Here is a 25,860-nt window from a genome sequence, read left to right on the forward strand (position 1 = left end):
ACTGGCAACATAATAGTTACATACAGCTTAGAGATGGGTTCCTTCCAGTTCAGACCTTTTCTATAGAACCGGTAGTAACTTGGCAGCCTGGGTCACTAGAACCAACAGTGGCCCAGACCTGCCATATCCCCGAACAAGTTCTTTCAGTGGTGCCATAAGTGCCACCACCTTGTATTTTGCTTCGGTACATGTGCAAAAGCTTTGTTTTAGCACTGTGCATGTGTGAAGAGCATGCAAAGTAAGCTGGTGCCTACACGGCACATCACTAAGCGAACTGTCAGTGAAGAAAACCAGAACCCATCCCTGATACAGCTGTAAATAAGAGCATTTGAAAGAACATTCCTTGTCTTTACAGCTAATCTGATAAATTTAAAGTAGGAACAATTATTACTTTGGTACTGGTGTTGCTGCTCAAAGTCTTATTTTATTGCAGTTATACCCTACTTTTTCCTCTGAGAACTCAAGCTGTTATATAGAGGATCATTCCTTAAGCTTATCCCATCACAACGATTTGTAAGATAGATCAACCAGAGAGGAAGAATGATGGCCTCAGCCATCATTAAACCCCGGAATCCCCAGTTGAAGTCTTAATTTAATTATTATATTACCTTGGTTTGCAAATTTATTAATTCTTAATTTGATTAAGAATTAAGAATTTGTTAATTTATTAATAAATTCTTAATTAAATCATCTCTTTGCTTGATATATTAGACTTTAGCTTAGATATAAAGTTATGATTACAGCTTAGCCATCTTTCTTCATTGCTTATTTGACCCCTATGACAATAATTAAGGGTTGTACCATACGTTTCTTGACAAATCTATATTTTCTTTTATATACACTGAGAGCATATGAGCTAAGATAAATTTCTTGTGTGTCCAATCACACTTTGCCAACAAAGAATGCTATTCTACTCTATTCTATTCAATTGCTCTGATGAAGAGAAGATCCCTGAAGCACCAAGGGAGAACATTACAGTATCTAACTGCCACTTCTGAGAGGATCTCCTTGCCAATAAACTTGACGTTTGAATTTTAGCGATCATATCTGTATTGAGAGGGATGATCTATGATATAAGTAACATGTGGCCTTAATTATGTGTCATAATCAAAGCCTTGCCCTAGTAAGCAGCTAATGTAATTTTCAATGGTTGTGCAATATGATTATTGTCCATTTGGCTGAGGTTTTTAGAACTCTGAATCAAGCATAAAGATAGCTTAAATTCAGTTGTGGGATGTGAGCTCTAAAAGTGAGAGTGAAATCACAGAATGCAGGAAGTGTGCTAAAGACAAAAACAGAAAACTAAGAATGGCACAAAATATTTTGGAAGAAGCAGGCATTTGAAGCTACCTTCCCTTTATTCATCCCTATTTTGTTACAGCTCACATTTATCAGTTCTACATCATTATATACTTACCATCAGACTGTCTTTTTTATTCCACAATAGGGTTAAGCCAATTTTACTATTCACTTTAGTATAGTTGAGAAAATTCTCTATTTCAAATCCAGGTCCATTGTAAGGTAACTGAATCCTGAATGCATTAGAAATAAAGGGTGTCATTTATGTCACAATATTTCTACATTACCCTCCCCCCTTTTTTTGGCTGGAATTTTAGTATTTATTTAAGTATGGCTTCTCCTTCTTCTTTTTGCAAGAGAGGTATTGGTATCTTGTTGATGTTTGGTATTATTGTTAATATAAAAGATATGAGCAGAACAGGCAAATAATAGTTGAAATAGCCACCGTTGTCTTTAGATCTATCCACTAGTTCCAGATAGGCTCAATTTCTGTTCTACTTCCTACTTTCTAAGCATATTTTTTCATATTACATTAAGTGCTCCCGGCTATTTCTGATAGGTCACTGGCTATTTTGAAGAGGCAGGAATGCCCCTTCAATAAGTCACTATTTATTGGGACTTGCAATGTTTTTAGAACTATAGTTTAATGTGAGTGCTGTGATAATACTGAATCATGAATGACTAGAAAAACAATAAAATAGTGCAGTGAGAGATTTGATAATAAACTCATGGGGAAACATGACAAATTGAGTGAAGAAAAAATACTACAATATTTTTCAGAATATAAGATGCAGCTTTTTACACACACACACCCCAGGAGGGTGAAAACGTGGGTGCATCTTATACACCGAAAGTAACTGCCATCCCTATCCTTTGGTCTCTGCCTCTCAGCAATTTGCTTTTTTGCAGCAAGCAGCCCAAAGCGTGATCAGCACAAGCCACTGATTATATGCCTCCGGACTCTCAGCTGATTGATTGAAGCTGCAGGCAAGCCCATATGCTAAAATGAAAGTGAAACTAAAGCTGCATGGAGGCAAATTGCTGGCAGAGAGAGGCAAGATAGAATTTTAGTTTCTTCTGCTAATCAACCTGTGCTGAAACTGGCTGTTTGTTGTTTTCTGCAAGGAGATAAATCAATAACTATGAATGCCTATAGAATGTTCAAATTATTAGACTTATTTTTTTACAGACTGTTGTATTGTTCTAAACAACTCAACAAAATGAAGAAGCAAATATATGAAACCTGAAGAAAACTTCCTATTCCTTTCCTAATCTATATAATACCACAATATTGTTCTTGTCATCTCCTACTGGTTAAAGAACAGTTTCTGGAGTATAATTTCTTCTAGTCTTTATCTAGCCTCTTCAGATTCTTTGGTCACATAGCTATTAACTCACCTAAGGACTGCAACCCTTCCTATATTAAAAACAAAAGGTAATCTAATGAGATGATGTAAGTATTTGGGCTGTTTTTCTTCCATATGTGTGTAGTACATATCATGTTATCATGGTATTTTGCTTGTTTCTTTACTCATGTCCCAGAAGTTAGAAGCAACAGAAACTGATCCTAAACATCTAACTTGTCTTCATTATGAATGTTTGAAATAATGCCACTTAGGATGTCCTCAAATCTTGTACTCATCTGCAAGTGTTTTGACATTACAAACATCTGCATCTTCAGGCACGTTTGGGGATAGTTGTTAATTTATTTTTATTATTTTTATTTTATTGATTTTATTAATCAAATTTGTATGCCGCCCCTCTCCGCATGATAATGACTGAATGTGCATATGTGTTATCACAATACTCTTTCTGTCCTTTTGCATTTATGGTCTAGTGTTGTATACAAATATGTAAAAGCTGAGTTTGTCTCACAATGTACTGTGTGATTTCTCGTCTCGTATCCTCTCTTGTCGATACCTATGTCTGTAGACATAGGCTTCTATATCAACATTTTGAGAAATACAAAATTCAGAGTATGTTATGAATTCTAGATGAGAATCTCCACAAAACGTAACTATTCAGAGCAGAGGACTTACCGTTTGTCATTTACCAAAATTTGATCCTTTTCCATTTTAAAATTTGTTCCATCCAGTACCACGGTGACATAACTAATTGTGGAGGTGTTCCCCACTGCTTGGCGTCTAAATTGTATGTTGAAGTCCTCAAAGGGTTGAGAACAATGAGTGGCAAATATGTAATTGCAACCGCCAGGAAAAGTAAAGATGTCACCATCAAATGTCTTGAAGTGATAGGCACCCCATGTACTGCAGACCTGTCCATTATGAGCGGAGTGAAGGGCTGTGAAAACCCAAGAGGATTTCATATTAATACATACACCATTATTACATTTTGTTTGGGGTGGGTAAATAAATAAATAAATATAGGGGCATCAAACTTAAACATTTAGACAGGAAAGAACTTTGCAACATTTGGCTGTTTCCCCATTTTGATTCCTTCTTTTGTGTTCTTGACATAGAACTGGGCAAAAAACTTTGGATATTCGATTGAATTAGATAAATGGGGAAAAGTATGGTCCTTTAATTGGCAAATTACCAGGTTAAATGCATTTAAAGAAAACCAATGCAAGATTGCACTTAGCACCCAAGAGAATTTCAAAAATGTTTACAAATGTATCACCATTGTGTTGGAAATGTAAAAAAGAAAAAGGATCCTTCTTCCATTTATGGTGGACGTGCACCAAAACAAGAACCTATTGGAATACGATAGGGAAATGGTGAACAGAAATTCTAAAGGAGGAAATTAGAGAAAAAGCCAGAATTTTTCTTATTAGGGATTTTAAACAAAGAATATAAAAAAGAAGATAAATACTTGATTACCCATATTCTAACCGCGGCTAGGATAACATATGCCCGATTATGGAAAAGCAAGGACACACCAAGAAAAGAAATGATAATTTAAAAAGTTATAAAATGTGCCGACATGGATATGTTGACCAAAATATTAGAAGGGAAATAGGAAATGGATTATTATATGGTATGGGATAAATTCTACAATTGGTTAAAACAAAGAAATAGCTAACTAAGTGAAGTAAAATGAAACGTTCAAAAAGATCAATAACTGACATGTTTATCTTTTTAACTGAAATCAGATATTTCTATGTTTTTTTCTTCTTTTTTCATTTTTGGATCTTTTCTTTTCTTATGAAGTGTACAGTATATGAAGTAAAGTATACAGACAAAAATGTTCTCAAATAATGTAAAAATGTATACATATGGTTGCCAAGGTTGGAGACCTCTGAGCTAAAGCATTAGTTCATATGGATATATATATATATAACAGTCCTATAGCCTCCCCGATATATCATATATCTTCTCTTCTATCACTATATCTTTTCTGCTATTCTCTCATAGATATATTTTATTCCTATATTTTCTCTTCTATTCTTTCTTTAATACATTTTACTCAAGTTATCCTCTATAACCTTCATTGTGTATTATTGTGTATTGAACAAAATAAATAAAATAATAAATAAATAAATAAATCTCCATTTGTGCTTCTGATGGAAATTGGGATGTAATCATCCCAGATGTGTGTGCTTTTCTTTTATGTGCATGTGTTTTTCTTTATGTGTGTTTTGTTTTAAATAAAATAAAATTTTAAAAAATTTCTCACTTAGCAATTGAAATTTTGGATTCAATTGTGGTCATAATTGAAGGGCTGTCTGTATCAGATGCTTTATTAATAATTGGCTCCATGACTAAATCTCATAGACTCAAGAACAGTTTATTTTAGTCACTTACATGATATAACAGACACTTTTTTCAAGGGGGGGATGATGGTAACTCTTTCAGGTACATCTTCTTCACTTGAAGCTACAGAGAAAAGAAAAACATTCATTTAGCTGTGTGCATACATACAGCAACAGTCAAACAAGGGCTTCAATGGGTAAAACAGTGATAAAAATGATGTCATACAAATGAGCAAAGCTTGAATTTTTCATTGTTTTTTTCCTTTTTAGATGCATGACTAAATTCAGTTTATGCCACTTTGATTTTGTTTTCCTGCTAAAATTGAATACATGCATCATTTTTATTAATACATTTCAATGGTTTCAATACAGGTAGTCAGATATGCACACACACACACAAAAAAAAAAGATGTCAAGACCCACTTCTCATTTGCTCATCTCTATCCCATTCCTTCATCAGGTATCCTCAAGACATACTGGCATTCTAAACCCAATTTTAGTGACTCCCCATACAATTATATGGAAGCTGTCTGTGGGAGAATGTTCCACATAAAATATGGACAAGTTGGACAATTGAAAAAAATTGCAGAGATTCTTGCGATTCTCCATCTTGGACTAATTGATACAGTATAGCATCTAACTAAAATGAAGAAATATTCTCTATGGACATAATCTAACAAAATTAAACTCTTAATAATCTTGGAATGGAAAAAATGGTATTTTTGAGCACTGTAACAGGTAGAATCAATGATTAAAGTCAGAAATAAGGGGCGTACATAAGTGCACTGGTGTGCCTTTCGTCCCCTGTCCATTTGCCTTTCCTTTTTTTCACCTATCTTAAATATTCTCTTCCTTTCATATATCCTCTCCTCTAAGTTCACCTTCACCCTCTTTTTATATTATCACATGTCTATTTTCTTCCTATGTATTTATGTATTGGACAAATGAATGAATGAATGAATGAATCAATCAATCAATCAATCAATCAAGGAAGCTGATTGAAATGAATAATTCCTTGATTTATTTCTGCTTTATGTAATCAAAGGTTTTATAGATTGATGGTATGACAGGTTATGTGTTTCAATTCAGGGGGGAGGGGCAATAACTTTTAGATGCTTTATGGGATGTAGCAGGACAAGTCTTCTTAATGGTTCTTGAATGAGATAAAACCACATTACTCTTTGAAAAACAACCAAATGGAAAACATTTTAGACTAAATCCATATCAAACATTTGATTCCTTTTACTTTATGTATCCCCCTATCTATTTCCAATAAACATTATATTTTCTTTTTTTTAAAAAAAAATGATTCACTTTCTGTTAAATGTGAATCAAATTAAAAAGTTTATTTATCATTTCTTTATACCAGCTGTAAAATAATACAGAAAACTAACTCTTTGTTCCTATCTGGTGGCTATTCAGGTTTTGTAATCCAAATAAAAGGCCAGATGCAAAAACATGGGTGTCTGAGCAACTGAGTCTCATTCTATCTCTCCATTTATATAATTAAGAAGAATGAATAAGTTTTTGTTTTTCAACAATATCCAAGTTTTGATAGGAGAATTAATCTTCTTAAAAACAGCAGCGAACATATACAGAATATACTGTACCCTCATGTCTACCAAACAGCACAAGGTTATTGTTTAGATAAAGGGAAGCTGTTAGTGTTATTGTTCTTTGTAGGTTAGTTATAGACTGCAAGGTTTAATATTTTATTTGAAAACAAAATAGTTCTAGAGCTCCTTAAGCCAAAAAATGCTCCACTTGTCCTGATCTCTTCAAATAACTTGCATCATTCAAAAGATATACTGTTATTGTTTTTTGAATGTTAAGTTTCCAAGTTCTGCATAGGCTATGCAAATTAAAGAAGGCACTGGAATAACTTAAAAAGTCTTTCTTCTGAAGTCTTCTTTTGAAACAAGAGACATTCAGTAAACTTCATCAATACAAGCTAATTATTTTGATTAGAAACTTGTATTGATGATGAAATAACTTTTGGAGAGAGATTTATACTTTTATAAGACTAGATTTAATCTTCAAAGCTTTCTTTATAGATCTGTCAGGCTGCATCAAATTAAAAGGTTTCCTTCAATGAAGAAAGATGCATTAAATATTTAGTTTAAATAGTGCTAACTGTTAGAGAAAGGAACTCGCCGAAATTGGAAAAACCCATATAATTTACAAATCGAATAAACTGTGTTTTTCAAAATCAATTTATTATCTATTTGATTGCTTTTTAAAAAACAAATATATCACAAAAATTAGAGATGGCTTGTTTTTTTACCTTTCTGTTGGATACAGCAGATCACTATAATTACAACCCATAATGGCATCCTGGGTCTTCTACCAAACCCCATCTTGAATGGAGCTTGGCAGCAATGTGTGTGCAGCCAGCCTCTGACCAGCAGGACCTGAACTGTTAAACTCTTATATAGTGAGAGATTTGAGCTATTTTTCCATGCAACTAACAAGGTGGAGCTGTCAGAGGTAAACAGAGGATGCTCTTCTATTTCCTTGATGGTGAGCTAAGAATGTTTGCTTTTGGTGAGGTTGTTTTGTCTTTTGTCAAAGTTCCATCTAGTAAGGGAAACCATAAATGAATAAACAACAAGTAAGAATCATTTGGAAAAATAAAAAAATTGAAGATCCTGGAAAAAAAATAAGCTCAAGGATCTTTTGATCCAGAATGTGGTTTTGTGGATAACAGAGATGCTATTATTTAAGGTTATGGATATTGCTAAGTATTGTTGTTAAGCATTGATTAAATGGGGAATACAGTGTTCCCTCGATTTTCGTGAGGGATGCGTTCCAAGACCTCCCACAAAAGTCGAATTTCCGCGAAGTAGAGATGCGGAAATAAATACACCATTTTTGGCTATGGACAGTATCACAAGCCTTCCCTTAACACTTTAAACCCCTAAATTACCATTTCCCATTCCCTTAACAACCATTTACTCATCATTATTACTGGTACTCACCATTGAATAAGACACTTGGTGATCCTGATATTTATAAACATAATTATTTATTAACAATAATAATTATTTATTTGTCATTTATTTGCAAAAATTATTAGTTGGTGATTACGTATGATGTCATTGGGGAGGAAAAACCGTGGTATAGAAAAAAACCCGTGAAGTATTTTTTAATTAATATTTTTTTAAAAACTGTGGTATAGGCTATTCACGAAGTTCAAACCTGCGAAAATCGAGGGAACACTGTATAGAAAAGAAGTCAGATTTCTATTAATTTGACCCAATGTGTCAACACCGGGGGTGCTTGTTTGTACAGTATTCAGGACTGATAAGGCTTGAACTACCCAACTCTTTTTATTTCCCCCAATACATAGCAGGTAGAAGCACTAAGGATCACAATTAGAAACATCATGCTCCAGTGGCCTTTCTGCTCATCAAATTCAGACTGGTATCACTATCTGAAATAATGGTTTTATTGGATAGTGAAAAAAAAGGGTTTACCAATATTTGTACTCCAGATTGAAATGAGGGTCCTTGGTGCTCTCTAAAATCAAAGACATACACAGGGATTTTCACTGTCTCAGGCATCCTCTCACAATTTTTTTTACTATTTACTCCTCTTATATTACAAGTTGCAATTTTCCATACATCTTAGTCATCAGTATGAGCCGGGCTGGTGCAGCAGATAGAGTGCTGTACTGCAGGCCACTGAAGCTGACTGTAGATCTGTAGGTCAGCGGTTTAAATCTCATCACCGGCTCAAAGTTGACTCAGTCTTCCATCCTTCCGAAGTGGGTAAAATGAGGACCCGGATTGTGGGGGCAATAGGCTGGCTCTGTGAAAAAGTGCTATTGCTAACATGTTGTAAGCTGCCCTGAGTCTACGGAGAAGGGCGGCATAAAAATCGAATAAATGAATGAATGAATGAATGAATGAATGAATGAATGAATGAATGAATGAATGAATAAATAAATAAATAAATAAGTAAGTAAGTAAGTAAGTAAGTAAGTAAGTAAATAAGTAAATAAGTAAATAAATAAAAAAATAAAAAATAACAAGTTGGACCCAGGGATGCCTATAATGGTTTTCATCAATCAAGTTCTTCACATAAAACTTTTTCATAATACTGACCTGGAGTGTCATAGTGGTTAGAGTGCAGCACTGCAGGCTACTTCAGCTAACTGCTAGCTGTAGTTCAGCAGTTCAAATCTCACCACCGAGTCAAGGTTGACTCAGCCTTCCATCCTTCCAAGGTGGGTAAAATGAGGACCCAGATTGTTGGGGGCAATATGCTGATTCTGTAAACCACTTAGAGAGGACTGTAAAAGAACTATAAGTCTAAATGCTGTTGCTATACAGAGAAAGTATATATTTGGTTATAAACCTTAGTCACACTCATGGCATGTATAGTACTTGGTAATGGTAAGGATATTATCAATCAATTCTGGCACACTTTGGTTACTGGGCCACAAGGGCAAATGAAGGCCAGTTTTGTGTCAAGTGTTATTCTGTGCAATCTAGGATCTCAATGAAGGAGAATATTTGTAGCTCAGGGTTGACATGAATGGTCCTTGGTAGTCTCTGAACTTTCTTTCTTTCTTACAGATGTTTCATTACCCAAACTGGATAACATCATCAGTGCTAATCTGTCAAAAAAATAGACTAGTGAAAAAAAAATGTTTGCTTGAATAGTGAGAATCTAACAAATAAGGATCAGAGAGTTGTTGGGAAATAGGCCTGTTCCACAACATAGCTCTGCTCACACCACAGTAGACGGCTCTAAATTAATGATGAAATATTTTTCTACTGCAAATCATGAAACACAAGAGGAAACAGACAAAACTCTGCCACCATGCTTGAGAATCTAGCAGTGCTGGGGAGTTTTTACAATGGCTTTGTATAAAACTAGACTTTTATAGAGGGGATTTTGGCTACTAACCATGGTTATTTGATGTTATAAATGCTTTATATGTACATATATTCAGGGGTGGGTTCAGTGAAAAGCTACAAAATTTTTTACTACCACACAGTAGGCATGGCTTATGTAGGACACCCTGCATTTTCTTTCAACATCTTTCAGTGCAAATTGGGTGCTGTGGGGTGGAGTTCCATTTTTGCTACCCCACTATGTTCCTCCCTGTCCGGGCAGCAGCCCACCCGTGGGTTGGTTCACTTCCTTCAATGCCATGTTAGAAGATAAATGTATTTGATTAATAGACAAGCACACAGTTACTCTAAAACTTCTGCAGGGTTATTTCTCATATTATTTATTGACTTTTTTGAAATAATTTATTTTCAACTGTCTATAAAATTATGTTCTTATCTGGAAATTCACCTATAGAATGGTTCTCCACTCCCTCTACTACCCTTCCCTTCCCACCCCGCCTTTTCAGTAATTTTTTAAAAAGTTGCTATTTTCAGAAACAATATGTAACATTGAGCAATGTTGAGCTTCAAGGTTTAGTGACTATGATCTATATATCAGATTTCCTGACCTTTCACCACTGATTGTGGCTTGCACCTTCAAGAAATGTCAGCAAATCTGTTGCATAGACCACAGTTGCTAAACCGGATGCTCAACATGACCCAAAGCCTACACCAATATATTATATAACATTGCTTATATTCTGTCTTTTTCAATCTAAATTCCTCTACAAAGAGAGATAGAATTACAGATTCCACTACCCTCAATTATGGTCTAGCACCCTGGTCTAGCCGCCCTGAGTCTTCGAAGAGGAGCGACATACAAATCTAATAAATTATTATTATTAATTATTATTATTATTCCTAACATGGGGCCCACGCCCCACAGGGGGGCAATTTCATTTTTAATGGGGGCAATTGGAACCTTGTTTAAACCTAGTTAATGGCCTTTTAGGCTTCCTACGCATGAGTAGTTCACTTTTTGAATGATAAGAATTATAAGTCTTGGGGGGAGGCCTCAGAATTTTAGAGATGCTAAGGTGGGGCATGGCCAAAAAAAGGTTGGGAACCACTGATCTAACATAATGGCTACACAATAGGAGACTTGGTTCAACATGAGCCGGAGTGGCGCAGCAAGTAGAGTGCTGTACTGCAGGCCACTGAAGCTGACTGTAGATCTGTAGGTCAGCAGTTCAAATTTCATCACCAGCTCAAGGTTGACTCAGGCTTCCATACTTCCGAGGTGGGTAAAATGAGGACCTGGATTGTGGGGGAAATATGCTGGCTCTGTTAACATGTTGTAAGCCGCCCTAAGTCTAAGGAGAAGGGTGGCATAAAAATCAAGCAATCAAGCAATCAAGCAATCAAGCAATCAAGCAATCAAGCAATCAAGCAATCAAGCAATCAAGCAATCAAGCAATCAAGCAATCAAGCAATCAAGCAATCAAGCAATCAAGCAATCAAGCAATCAAGCAATCAAGCAATCAAGCAATCAAGCAATCAAGCAATCAAACAATCAAACAATCAATCAATCAATCAAACAAACAAACAAACAAACAAACAAACAAACAAACAAACAAACAAACAAACAAACAAATATGAAAGGCCCAGGTCTGGAAAAACTTGAAGTATGATGATTCAAACAGATTAAAATATATTTTGAACACTTTCTTCAGGGTATTTGTCAGCTCATATAACTTTGGTTGCCTGTGTATTTTTGCTGCTGATATTCAGTAAATTGTGATAGTGGTGAACTACTAAACACATATGCAACAAAAATTATATGCCTTTCATTTAGAAATGAATTAAAAATATTTGTTACATTTCCTAGATAGATTATTCGTATTGTCATTTCATGTGCACCTGTTAATCTGATTTTTTTTTATTTTTTGAAATACAAAAGAAGATTTTCTACAAATCTTTTTCAAGGGAGTAAAAGTTTCCAACACGTAAAACACAGGGTAGTCAGTACGGTTAATTAGGATATTGTTTAAAGTTAAACTACTCAAGACCCACCTATACCGCCAGGCATGGGGGATTTGAGACATCTTTTCCCCAGGCTCCTTATAATTTATGTTTGGTATGTATGTGTTGTCTGGTTTTAATATGATAGGGTTTTAGTTATTTCTTTTAATATTAGATTTGTGTCACTATAATATTGTTTTTACCATTGTTGTGAGCCACCCCGAGTCTTCAGAGAGGGGCGGCCTACAAATCTAATAAATTGAATTGAATTATAATTTATTTTTATTTTATTTATTTATTTAATTTGACTTCTATGCCCCCCAATCCCGAAGGACTCAGGGTGGCTTACAACAATATAAAATTACCATATATAATTGCAAATAACAACAATCAAGAAGTCAAGAAATCTAAAACCTTAATTAAATTAAATTAAAATGATGTTTACAAATTTCTGGATTGGGTAATATTTCTGGCTGAAAAAAGGAAGATAGAAAAATAAAAAATAAAATAAAACTGAACAGTGCAAGGAAGAAAACACTGTAAATGGACAAGAGATTTTGGCACCTATTAATCATGAATTGAAAAAGGTCAATTATATCTACACTGCTCCACATATTTGTCAAAAGGATTAAACGAACACAATAATCAGCTGCCACAGTATTTTCATTCTCTGGTGTTGGATATGTTTTGGTTTGTCAACATGGATATTTAAACAATAAATATCCAGGAGAATGTTCCTGATAGAAAGGAGGAAATGCTTATTATTTGTCAGAAACTGATGAATGGCAAAATTCCCCTTCATACTTTCCTAAATCCTATGATTAAAAATGATCTTATAGGAGAATCTCATAGGGAAATAAATGAAAGTTGCTTGAAGAGCTGTTTTTCTTTCGCTGAGAACAATTGAACATGATGGCTTTTATCAAGAGTGTGCACTTTATTTAGAATAAATCACTGTAATTGTAGATCTTTAAGAAGGACTGCATGGGGACATAGGAGGGACAATGAAAAGTCTTTTAACAAAACTGAAATCTATCTGAGTAGTTTTTTAAATAATTTGAAATCCCTTTGTTGCAAAATGATTAGGATAATTGTATAAAGCTGTTTTGAAATAAAGCCTTTTATTGAATTTTGGATATAGAACGTTCTGAACATATAAAACACATGATAGTCATGATGTCTGTCCAAATCCTCAACCTGCCCACTGGATAATAAATTAAGATTTTATTTTATTTATTTATTTTGTCCAATACACAATAATATACAATGAAGCTTATAGAGATATAGTAGAGAAGATATAGGAGATATAGGAGAGACTATAGGACAGGGGACAGAAGGCACTCTTGTGTGCTTATGTACGCCCCTTACTGACCTCTTAGGAATCTGGAGAGGTCAACTGTGGAATGTGGCTAGTCTAAGGGTAAAATGTTGGGGGTTATGGGATGATACTACAGACTCCGGTAATGAGTTCTACGCTTCAACAACTCGATTACTAAAGTCGTATTTTTTACAGTCAAGTTTGGAGCGGTTAATATTAAGCTTGAATCTGTTATGTGCTCTTGTGTTGTTGTGGTTGAAGCTGAAGTAGTCTTTGATAGGCAGGACATTGCAGCATATGATCTTGTGGGCAATACTTAGATCATGTTTAAGGCGTCGTAGTTCTAAGCTTTCAAGTCCCAGGATTGTAAGTCTAGTTTCGTAGGGAATTCTGTTATGGGTAGAGGAGTGAAGGGCTCTTCTGGTGAAGTATCTTTGGACATTTTCGAGGATGTTAATGTCAGAAATATGGTATGGACTCCAAACAGATGAGCTGTATTCTAGGATGGGTCTGGCGAAAGTTTTGTAAGCTCTGGTAAGTAGTGTGAGATTTCCAGAGCAGAAGCTAGGTAGGATAGATTAACAACTCTTGAGGCCTTCTTGGCGATGTTGTTGCAGTAGGCTTTGGCACTTAGATCTTTAGTTATTAGTATTCCAAGGTTCTTGACCGAGTGGGGATTATCTGTGATAATTTGTTTATTCAGTTTGTATTTGAAGTTCTGATTCTTTTTGCCGATGTGTAGGACAGAGCATTTGCTGGTTGAGATTTGGAGTTGCCATGTGTTGGACCAGTCAGAAACTGAATTTAGGTCTTTTTGTAGAGTAGTTGTGTTATCAGTGGTGTTGAAGAGTTTTACATCATCTGCAAAAAGAACACAGTTGCTTGTGATGAGATCACAAAGGTCATTGATGTAGAGAATGAAGAGCGTAGGCCCCAGTATGCTACATTGGGGGACACCACTTTTAACAGGGACGGGTGTGGATATGGAGCTTCCTATTTTGACCACTTGTTGCCTGTTTGCCTATTAGGAAATATGCACATCTAAAATGTCACAAAAGAAAGTAGGAAAGAAAAGCATTTATCCAGAACTTTTCATCAGATAATAAGCTGCAGAAAGGAAAGAATAAGGAAGACATTCAAAGAAGTACTCCCAAGTGGTATAGAAAATTTAAGTTATATATTGTACTAAAAGTATTTGGAGATGGGAGTACAAGACCATCTTATTTGTCTCATGAGAAACTTTTAAGCTATGAGGACTTCAACTGAAAGCACAGGGGATTCTGGGAGTTAAAGTCTGCACATTTTAAAGTTGGGAAGGCTACGAAAGACAGATCTAGGTTGTTATAAAGATGTTGATATTGTATTGTTGCAGGATCTCACTCAATATTTTCCTCCAGGTTGATCCAGAATCATATAGTTGGACTGCAAAACAGCAAGTATCTTGAAAGATGAATCAATTACATGACATTACATTAAAAGAAATGTTTCTAGAATTATACTTACAAACAATAATTTCCTCATTAAGTTCTCTGGAAATAGGTTCAAAAGGTTCATTCACTGCCAGATTCCAGGCTCACAGGCCGTATTTGACCTACGGGGAGCTTAGATCTGGCCTGTGGAGCTGCCCTCGAAACAGCAGATGCCCAACCTGGGCTCCATTTTCACTGGCAGAGGGCTGGTCATGCCCACCCTAGCCATGGCCTCTCACTCCCTTCCCCGAGGTCAAAGACAACTCTGATGTGGCTCTTAGTGAAATTGAGTTTGACACCCCTGCTGTACAGAATTCACCGTCCATTTCATTTTTAAAAGAAAGGTAGTTACTTTTCAAAAGAACATCTTAGTTGGGAAGATTAGATTTGAAAGCCTTACTTCATAGAAATATGTGTAACAGAAAATGACATAAGAAAATCTTATAATAAGCTTTTTCCTATGCAAAAAGTAACCCTAGCTAAAATGCCACATTCTCTCACCATTCAATACACTACAAAAGACATACAGCTATGTATATATTTACAGTATACATGTAAATTACAAGATAGTAAAAATAAATACATGCTTGTATTGCATTTCTGCTTCTTTCTATGACTGGTCAAATACAGACTATGGGGTGATGGGTGAAGAAGGATCTGGTTTAATTACCCCTAATTTTATCAGTAAGATAGTGTGACATGGTTATGTGTGCTGTTGGAAACCCATTGATCATGCAAATAAATAAATCTGCTGTGTAAATAAAGTTCCTGTGCTTAAATCCCAGCATTAATTTTATCTTCCTCTAACAATGGTGGGATTAGAGATCCCAGATTTTTTCTCCAGAAACACATGTGAGAGTATCTGGAGTTTTTTAAATAGGTAATTTAATGTCTTGTCACTTTTTTCCTCTCTGAAATTTCCTACCACAATTGTTTTCTTTTAAAGAAGTGTTTAATCACACTCTGCCACCACCCCATTATCTTCAAAGGGACAATCTGAAAGGAAAAAACAACTTCCATTTGAACTTGCTGAATATGTAAATTGCCTTAATGACCCCCCTCAATGAAGAGGACTTGCAACAGCAGTCAGGTTTTAACACAAGATTTCAATTAAATTCCTTTGTCCCTCATTTATCCTCCAGCCTGAGATGGTAAATTGAGATCCTTTTTTTTCAGATCATAATGTTTTCTTTTGCATAAACCCTTAAGCTATCACATTGCATCTTGTCTCCATTTTACACACCATTAAATACCATTATTTCTTTCTTCCCCTCTCTCTCCCCCCCCCCCCACAGCACTGGTAACCCTGTAATTGATGGTCCTCAATGAAAGGTTCATACCAAATTTCCTTATTGCTTTACAATCGGCTACATCCTTTTCCATTTGCCTAAGGTGCATCTGTTTGGCAAAGGTGCATCACTTTGAATAAAATCTCAGTTGATCATTTAATCCACTGTAAATCTCAGTCTTTCAAGTTCAGCTGAGAAGCATGGCCTATTCTTTGACACTTCTGTGTATATAGACCTTTTATTTATTTTACACAGGTAGGCATTGATCCTCTTGGCCATTAATTTAACCTATTGTTTGTGCTAAATTGTTGTCTACATTGTTAGACAAATGTGAATTCCCCCCCCCCTGCAAACAATAAACTGCTTAAGAAATTTATAGTAAATTATGCTTAAATTGATTTATAGGTAATATTAGTTCTAATGATGTCCCTTTCCCTAAATTCTGGTGAAGGCCCTTCTTTCTGCTTCAACCACGAAATAGGCAGGATATAAGGTGTAATAGCTAGAATAAAGTTTAAACATAGAGCTGTCTGATATTCCAGGATGGTGCCTTTTCTATGGGACATTTGTGGATTTTAGAAAATTTACTTGCATGCGTTGTTTTCTAGCTTTTATACAGTAGTTCCTTCTGTTAGAAATTGTTTCTCTTGCTTTTGTTTTTCTTTTAAACTAGCATTTTTATTAATAATAATATTACTGGAATAATAATAATAATTATTATTATTATTATTACAGTGATCTCTCGGTTAGCGCGGGGGTTACGTTCCAAGACCTCCCGCGCTAACCGATTTCCGCGTTATACTGGATGCGGAAGTAAAAACCACCATCTGCGCATGTGCGCCATTTTTTTCATGGCCGCACATGCGCAGATGGTGGAGTTTGCGTGTGGGCGGCGGGGAAGACCAAGGGAAAGTTCCTTCAGCCGCCCAACAGCTGATCTGCTCCGCAGCGCGGAAGCAGCGAGGAGCCGAAGATGGGGTAAAGGCAAAGGGGAAACCCCATCTTCGGCTCCTCGCTGCTGCCGCGCTGCGGAGCGGATCAGGTGTTGGGCGGCTGAAGGAACCTTCCCTTGGTCTTCCCGCCGCCCAGGCAAAGGGGAATCCCCAAGATCGCTTGCCGCTTGCCGCTTTGCAGCTTGGAGCCTTGCTTCGCCTCCTTCGCTGCAATAGGCAAGCGGCAAGCGATCTTGAGAAAGAGAGAGAAAGGAGGGCGACTTGCCAGTCCACGCCCCCCTGGATGAACAGCCTCGCATGGCCCCAGCGCCGGGCTCCGCTGTTGCCTCCGCCCCCATTCGGCTCTGCAGCTGAGAGGCCTTCCCGGCAGAGCCCTCCCCAACAGCTCCCCAACTAGTTACCAGTTTGGAAAATCAACAAAAGAAAGCACACAGATCCCTAGAAAGAGACCTTGCTACGTGGGGAAGAAAATGACTGCTGGGGAAGGGGGGATCCTGCGCGTGTCTCCCGTCTCCCAACGAAATCTCTGCTGGTGACACATTCCATTTAGTGGAGGGGGGGGTCAAATGAAAAGAGGAGTTCTTGGGACAGCAACGTCCGAAAGAGGGGGCACAGGGAACCATAAAAATGCAGCCACCGCTGCTGCTGCCCTCATAAAAGTAGATTTGGGAGAGTTAATTGTTGAAGAAATGTGTAGTTTATTTTTTAAAAAGGCTGCTTTGGGCTCAGCTGCTCTGTCCAGCCCCAAGGACGACAAGCCCTTCCTCAAATTAGTTTTTAGCCTATCAAATCCGAAACTGCTTGGAATGTCAAAATCGAACATCCCGAATTGGGTTTTCAGATCACATGAATTATAATCCCCAGGTGTCCATCTGCTGTCCAATTTCAAGACTGGAATTACTCTGGACACAATGTAAACATTTATGTTGCCTCACACAAGGAATAAGAGTGTGAGAGAGGAAGAAAGAGAGAGAGAAATGATAGAAAAAAGGGGAGAAAAAAGAGAAATGAGAAAATGATTGAAGCATAGTGACAGGAAAGAAAGAGAAAGAGACAGAAAAGTGACTCTTGGTGATGACGTATGACGTCATCGGGTGGGAAAAACCGTGGTATAGCAAAAAAACCGTGGAGTATTTTTTAATTAATATTTTGTGAAAAACCGTGTTGTAGCGTTTCGCACTAATCGAGACCGTGCTAATCGAGGGATCACTGTATTATTATTCCAGTGATATAATAATAATAATAATAATAATAATAATAATAATAATAATACTAATATCATATAAAAATTGAGTTGCAATGACTCTGGCATAAGCCAGTGAAAGTGGTCCCAGTGGTACTTGGCACGCTGGGCGCAGTGCCAAAAGATCTCAGCGGACATTTGAAAACTATCGGAATTGACAAAATCTCCATCTGTCAATTGCAAAAGGCTGCTTTATTGGGATCGGCAAACATAATTCGCCGCTACATCACACAGTCCTAGGTGCTTGGGAAGCACCCGACTGGTGATGAAATACGAAATCCAGCATAGTGATCTCGTTTGCTGTGTTGTATTGACATAATAATAATAATAATAATAATAATAATAATAATAATAATAATAATAATAATAATAACAACAATGACGATGATGATGACAATAATAATAATATAAAACAATAAACATTGACAAAATCATAATATGTCAGTTGCAAAAGGCCAGCTTGGATCTGCATGCATCATACGAAAATATATCACACAGTCTTAGATGCTTGGGAAGTGTTTGACTTGTGATATTGTGATATGAAATCCAGCATACAAATTTCGTTTGCTGTGTATTACTGTTTTTTGTGAATATAATATAATAATAACAACAACAACAACAACAACAATAATAATAACAACAACAACAACAATAACAACAACAACAACAATAATAATAATAATACACTGTTGTAGGCTGTCATGGCTGGCATCAAAAGAGCAGTGATGAGTCTCTTTGCAAATGAGAGATATCCTACAAAGTTCAGCCTGAAAATGACAGTTGCAGCAGTCAGAACAGTCAGAACAAAACCAAATTAGACTACAGCCTGAAAACTCATCATTATTAAATAAATAATTTTATTGATAAGCCATGTTCCATAAAATGTACCCTATACACACACTTTATAGATTTACCTGGTGAAAACCTAGTGGAGGACTAGTGGAGGACTAGACATGATTTGATATAAATGTATCTCCTCTGACCCAAGGAAACCTTGTTCCTGCCTTTTCCTATTGATATAAGTTGAGCTGTGCTCATTTTTGAAGCTTGCTGGACTTAGGATGGTTAAAGACTTAATCAGTGGATCAACACATTTCCATTCTTACTGTACAGTATTATATGACTCTTGCCAAACAGGGCAGGATGTTTACCGTGGCTACCTTTGAATGACTGGTTAACTATTTACACATCCTAAGACAATATCTTCATGGTTCACAAAGCATGAAAAAATAGAATGCGGAAAAGTAAAAGACCTGGACTTTTTTTAAAAAAAATGTAACAATACTAAATTTAAACAAAAATACATACAAGTTTCAGTGTACGTGAAAAGGTATCCAGTCTTGAAAACTTTGAAAATTATACATACCCACACAAATATATATATACACACCACATTTTCTGAGTATAAGATGCACCTTAGTTTGTGGGGAGGAAAATAGGGTGGAAAACCTGCCTGCCAGGTATTCATCTGGCTAGCATCCATAGTCTGGTCAACATAATAATAATACTAATAATAATAATAATAATAATACTAATAATAATAATACTAATAATAATAATACTAATAATAATAATAATAATAATAATTATTATTATTATTATTATTAGTATTATTATTAGTATTATTATTATTATTTGCCTTGGATATGGCCCCAGGAGGGTATAGCAGGGTAATTTGACAAACATATATATATATATATGTGTGTGTGTGTGTGTGTGTGTTTAAACAAAGAAGCAACAGCCTTTGCGATTTCCGGAACATTTAAAATTTATTAAAAACTACTAAAATTAACTAAGCTTTCATTAGTCGTCTACTAATGTCGTCAGAGTGTTAAAATCCCCATTGAAGACAGTTGATTTTATATAATGCTGCTCAATTTGCTCATTGCCCGTGACACAGGCCCACACCCTTCCTTTCCTCCTGTAATTAGCTTAGTTGTTGCTAGCTTAGTCGTGTAAATTATTGATTGAGTGAATGAAAATTGAATGTTTTTAATCTTTAAGATGTTTTTTAAGTCTTTTATTGTTATTAATTGGATCACATTGTTTTATTATGTATTCTGTGTTTGTTTTGAGCCGCCCCAAGTCCACGGAGAGGGGCGGCATACAAGTAACAAGTAACAAGTAACAAGTAACAAGTAACAAGTAACAAGTAACAAGTAACAAGTAACAAGTAACAAGTAACAAGTAACAAGTAACAAGTAACAAGTAACAAGTAACAAGTAACAAGTAACAAGTAACAAGTAACAAATAAATAACAAATAACAAACAAACAGGTGGAAATGTTATTCCTTTTTTATCTTTTGCGTATTGCCTTTCTCTCCCCAGGGGATAGAGTAGGGTTATGAGGCAATACTTTCCACTAGACTAGACCAGGGTGGGTGTGCTAATCACCACTTTCTCCCCCTTGTTGTTATTCCTCCCTTCTTTAGGTACCCATATTGTCTCCCCTAGCATCTTTTTTACCCATTATCGTGTATTGGGTCTGCATTGTTCTACACACACCCAATCTCTGTGCTCTTCCAGCATGCTCTCCTGCATGCAATTGGAGTTTGCCCCATCTTCATTAAGCTGTTCCTTAAGCCTATGGGGGGGATTTTTTTCAGATCTCCCTCTAACCCTAATGATCCCTCCCTCCTAGGCCTTTGCTGGTATTTTAATGCCTGATATACCGGTGATATATCAATGTGTCTATTAAGGGAGTTTTGATTTAAAAACCAGGCTTCTTTTAGGAGATGGCCTCCCTTTGTTTCATCATGAGCCAGAACCTCGGTCATGGCTTTGCCCCTCCATATAGGTTCAGATCTGGGAGCGCTGTTCTTGGTATCAGACCACTAGTTTAAGCTTGTGCACCCTGGTTTTTAATTGTTTAGCCATTTCTCCTACATAGTAGCTTGCACAATTTCTACAGTTTATACTGCAAATTACTGAGGAAGTTTCCTCCTTTGGTAGTGTTTTTCAGTAATTTACTGTACTTTACTGTACAAACACTTGGCCAATAAAGTATTCTATTCTATTCCATTCCATTCCATTCCATTCCATTCCATTCCATTCCAGTCCATTCCATTCCATTCCAGTCCAGTCCAGTCTAGTCTAGTCTAGTGGAAAGGGTCTACTTAGGATCCCATCTGCCATAGAATTTCAGCTGACGGGATCCAGGAGAAAAGCCTTTTCTGCTGTGGCCCCAATTTCTGGAATATTCTCCTTTTAAAGGTGAGATCTGTCACCATTCTCCTGGCCTTCTGAAAACTTGGCTCTGCTGCTCGGCCACCTGAGTTAGAGGCTGACTGACAGAGACTGCTACATTGGTAGTGACTGACCAGATCGAGAAAATCACCACTCCAAGCTGCCCATCATCTTGGTTTTTAGCATTTCTACTTGTTTTTTCTAATTTTAATTGTCTTGTGGTACTTTTTTTTTACTGTTTATCATATTGTAAGACTCCCAGAATGACTGAATTAATGAGATTATTTAATGAATGAGGAAATAAAATAAATACTAAAATACAGAAATAACTATTCCTTTCACCCATGTTTTTACAATTTGTAACATTTCTGTCCAGCTATTTTTCAATAAGATGTTAATTGAAGTCTTTTCCAAAGATTTTTCTCTTGCTTACATATTTTTTTAATTGGAAATTCCTACAGTGGTATAAAATTACATTAATTTTAGTTTCATAGATTTTACTTGAAGCCAGACTCTTATCAGATTTATAGATATTTTATTTCATAAATGATGTTATAGCTGATTCGCAACAGATTGCAATACTGGGGGGAGAAAGCTAAGAGTTGTGCATAATTCTGTAATGGAAAAAGTTTTTTTTTTCTATAGAGTGCACTCAAAAATTTCTGACAGCAACCAAGAAAAGCAAATGTGAGCTTTTTCCTTAGCTTTGACCTACATAGCTATTGATAACTAGGGAATGAATATATCTAAAGCAAGATATCCCTTTTAAATTTTAATCAGGTCCCATCTGCTTACACCAATCATTCCCTTGTTCTTTTTCACACTAATAAAAACATTTCCTCCTCTTTTATATTCAGTAGAAATATCAAAGAGATGGAAAGAAAAGGAAAAAGAAAAAAGGGGGGAGGTAAAATTAGAGGCAGGAGGAGCTGAATTGGACTTTCAGACCAACTACGAAAGACAACATACTTTTCAGCAACTCTTATCATACCTTGACAGAAATCAAGAAAACTAAACCCTCAGAAAGCCTCATTAGTTAGGTGCATTACACAAAGAAACAAGGTTGAATTACAGAATCTTGGAAATTTGAGGTGTGTGTGTGTGTGTGTGTGTGTGTGTGTGTGTGTTGAGACAGGTCCTCCTTAATGCATTTCTATCTCTCCTTTGATTGGTAGAGAAGGTGGTTATCCATTTAGGAGATATAAAAGTAATTTCCATCTGTTCTGATTTTGCAAACTTCCATTTTCATTTCAAGGCTCTGAGAATTCCATTACAACTGTGTTTGAAGCTACAGAGCTACAGTACATGCCTCTCTCATCATTCTTTTGTTTTCCACAATTTCTTTTATTTTTATCTGAAAATATAATTTATATGTAATTTGGGGGAGAAATATTCTAATGCATTGCATGAGTGTGCAGGGAAAACATTTTCTCACAGTTCAAAATACTGCAAAATTAAGATGCAATTGGTTTCTGGAAAATGACCCATGTTCTCTTGGTTGATACTAAAAATCCAAGTTTGTAGAAAATATACTTGTACTCACATAAATACATCTACAATACAGTAAAGGAAAATATTTGTAGGTTGGGGTTGAAATGAGGAGTTCTTGATGCTCCCTAGGCTAGGTTGGTTTCTTGAAGATGTTACATTACCCAAACTAGGCAACATCATCAGATCAGATTACAATACAATTTTATAAAGTTATTATAAAGTTTGGCATTTTGAAAATTGCTGTCTAAAATTTTGCAGTTAAGCACAGAAATGTAATAGTATTATGTGTATAACTATATGTGGAAAGGAATTACAAAGCTAGATTTTGTTGAGTGTCATAACGATTTTATGGCATTATGACCAAAAAGAGCCATTGAAAGCTGACAATATTCAAAAAGTATGATCATCCTCTTTGCTTTGCTCCCATCATCTGATATGTAGAAAATTCTATTTTAATATCTCAAGGGTGAAATTTTAGATTGCCAAACTGGCACCAGAGTGCCTTCCGTGCCTTGTCCTAATGTTTCTCTTTTACTAGTATCATATATAAATATTATTATGTCTCTGTATACCACCAAACAAAAAAAACAAATAAGTAAATAAGTAAATAAGTAAATAAGTAAATAAGTAAATAAGTAAATAAGTAAATAAGTAAATAAGTAAATAAGTAAATAAGTAAATAAGTAAATAAGTAAATAAGTAAATAAGTAAATAAGTAAATAAGTAAATAAGTAAATAAGTAAATAAGTAAATAAGTAAATAAGTAAATAAGTAAATAAGTAAATAAGTAAATAAGTAAATAAGTAAATAAGTAAATAAGTAAATAAGTAAATAAGTAAATAACTTAAAGTAAATATACTTCAGGGGTGTCAAACTGGTGGCCCATTGGCTGGATGCTTCACACGTAGGCCACGCCCAGTCCAGTTTCACAAAGGGAAAAAACATTGCGATACATTGTGTGGATCAGCGGTCCCCAAACTACGGCCCGGGGGCTGGATGCGGCCCGCTGAGGCAATTTATCCGGCCCGCGGCAGCCCACAAGATTTTATCAATAGATATAATAAGCTCCCGAATCTCCTGTCAACTCACCGCGGTCTGCTGCTGAGCGAGGAGGTGGTACAGAGGCAAGGGACGGGGAGGATAGGAGGGAGATAGAGAGAGAGGGAGAGAAAGAGGGAGAGATACAAAGAAGGAGAGAGAAAGAGAATGAGTGAGAGAAAGAAAGAGAGAGAAAGAGAGAGAGGGACAGAGAAAGAAAGAAAGAAAGAGAGAGAGAGAGAAAGAGGGAGAGATAGAGAGGAAGAGAGAAAGGGGGATAGATGGAAAGACAGAGAGAGAGAGAAAAGAGAAAAATGAGAAAATGATGGAGAGAAAACGAGGGAGAGGAAAATGAAACAAATGAGAGAGAAGGAAGAAAAGAGAGAGGGAAGAGAGAAATGGAGAGGAAGGAGGGAGGGAAGGAAAGAAGGAGAAATGGAGGGAGTTTGTTGATTTAAGTTTAAATTTACTTGTTAATAAAGAAGTATAAATTACTTTATTACTTCATTATTTAATTACTTATTTATTTTAAATATTGTATTTGTTCCCATTTTGTTTTTTACTTTAAATAAGATTTGTGCAGTGTGCATAGGGATTTGTTCATAGGTTTTTTTTACAGTCCGGCCCTCCAACAGTCTGAGGGACAGTAAACTGGCCCCCTGTGTAAAAAGTTTGGGGACCCCTGGTGTGGATCATCGTGTGTTGGCAAATTTGACACCCATGCTATAATTCATTCATTCACTAATGAAGGCAAATGAAGGCAAACCTCTGTTTCCCTGCTTCTGGGAAGTTTCCCTGAAGTCCCGGAATGCAAAAAAATCACCTAGTGTGCAAACCAGAAGTTCAGAAAATGTGCTTTGGTTTTGCCCATTGTGCTATTTTTGCACTCCGGAGGGTTCATGCATGCATGGGGACAGCACGTGTGTGTATATGTGCACATGTGTGTGGGGGGAAGGAAGGGGCATGGGCACACATGCTAGCATACCCACACAACCCCTTTTGGCATGCAAACCAAAAAAGGTTCACCATCACTGCTATAATTCATCCATGTGCTGAACAGTCATTTATGAATGGGGCCACTGCTGACATCTATCCCCCCCCATAGTATTGCTAGAGTAACTTTGTATCCAAAGGCTGCATGTTGAGCATGAACAATTGAGGGAGTTCCTAATGATATGGAATCTCAATCCTAATCCTTTTCAGCTTGATCTATCACACTTCTTTTGACATCTGATCTCAACATGTGAAAAGTTGGGAGAAGAGAAATGTCTGGGATGGAGTAATTAATGTAATCCTCTCTTTTCTACATGTAATGCATTGAATACATATAACATGTGGATTGCATTTTAGAAATCGCAATTTATGCTATTGCAACAGTTCAGCCCATTATGACTTTTGTTATGATTGTGTATTTACTATCCTTATATGTTAAGTATTATATAACTAATGAATTTAATTTTGTCAGAATATACTTTTATTCCAGGAACAAGAAATGGGACAAATTTTAGTTTAAGTAAATTGATCTAGGCTTCATTTCAAAGCTAATCAAACTTTACTAGAATGTCAACAGGATCTCACATGAACAAGGTGTGCTTTTGGGTGGAACTCAGGTTACCCTTTATTTTATCTAATGTTTGCTTATCCTAACCTTTCTTTATACGAAAGCATGCAACTGCTATACTATTAACATAACTAGAAGTGATTGTATTACAGGCTTACAGGAACAAACAGTCCTGGTACACAGGGATCGTTGTATTACCAATTTTCAAAATTCTGGCATTTTGTTTCCCCATCAAATCTGGCATCTGGATCATGATTTAGAATTGATTTAGTCTAGTTGTTTCCTCGATTCAGAATTACAGCAACATTTATGACTGTTTAATTGTTGCTTGAAGACTATATTCGATAGGCAGCCCACCTTGTATGCACCAAGACAAATTCCTTGTGTGTCCAATCACACTTGGCCAATAAAAATTCTATTCTATTCTATTCTATTCTA

General features: G+C 36.1%; 1 protein-coding gene across 2 annotated transcripts in view; it reads right to left on the minus strand.

Moving 5' to 3' along the window:
* Positions 1 to 7,408, minus strand: part of LOC139174666 (mucin-5B-like) — a 75,899-nt gene extending 68,491 nt beyond the window's left edge. For both annotated transcript variants that reach the window (XM_070765180.1, XM_070765171.1), the window contains exons 1-4: positions 7,296 to 7,408; positions 5,064 to 5,135; positions 3,339 to 3,600; positions 1,418 to 1,532 (exon numbers count right to left, since the gene is read on the minus strand). In XM_070765180.1, coding sequence (XP_070621281.1) covers positions 1,418 to 1,532; positions 3,339 to 3,600; positions 5,064 to 5,135; positions 7,296 to 7,368 — 522 coding nt within the window. In that variant the 5' untranslated portion in view covers positions 7,369 to 7,408. The remainder of the gene's footprint in view (positions 1 to 1,417; positions 1,533 to 3,338; positions 3,601 to 5,063; positions 5,136 to 7,295) is intronic.
* Between the last annotated feature and the right edge of the window lie 18,452 nt (positions 7,409 to 25,860).

The sequence above is a fragment of the Erythrolamprus reginae genome, chromosome 1 (assembly GCF_031021105.1).
Source record: "Erythrolamprus reginae isolate rEryReg1 chromosome 1, rEryReg1.hap1, whole genome shotgun sequence".
NCBI classification, from domain to species: Eukaryota; Metazoa; Chordata; class Lepidosauria; order Squamata; family Dipsadidae; genus Erythrolamprus; species Erythrolamprus reginae.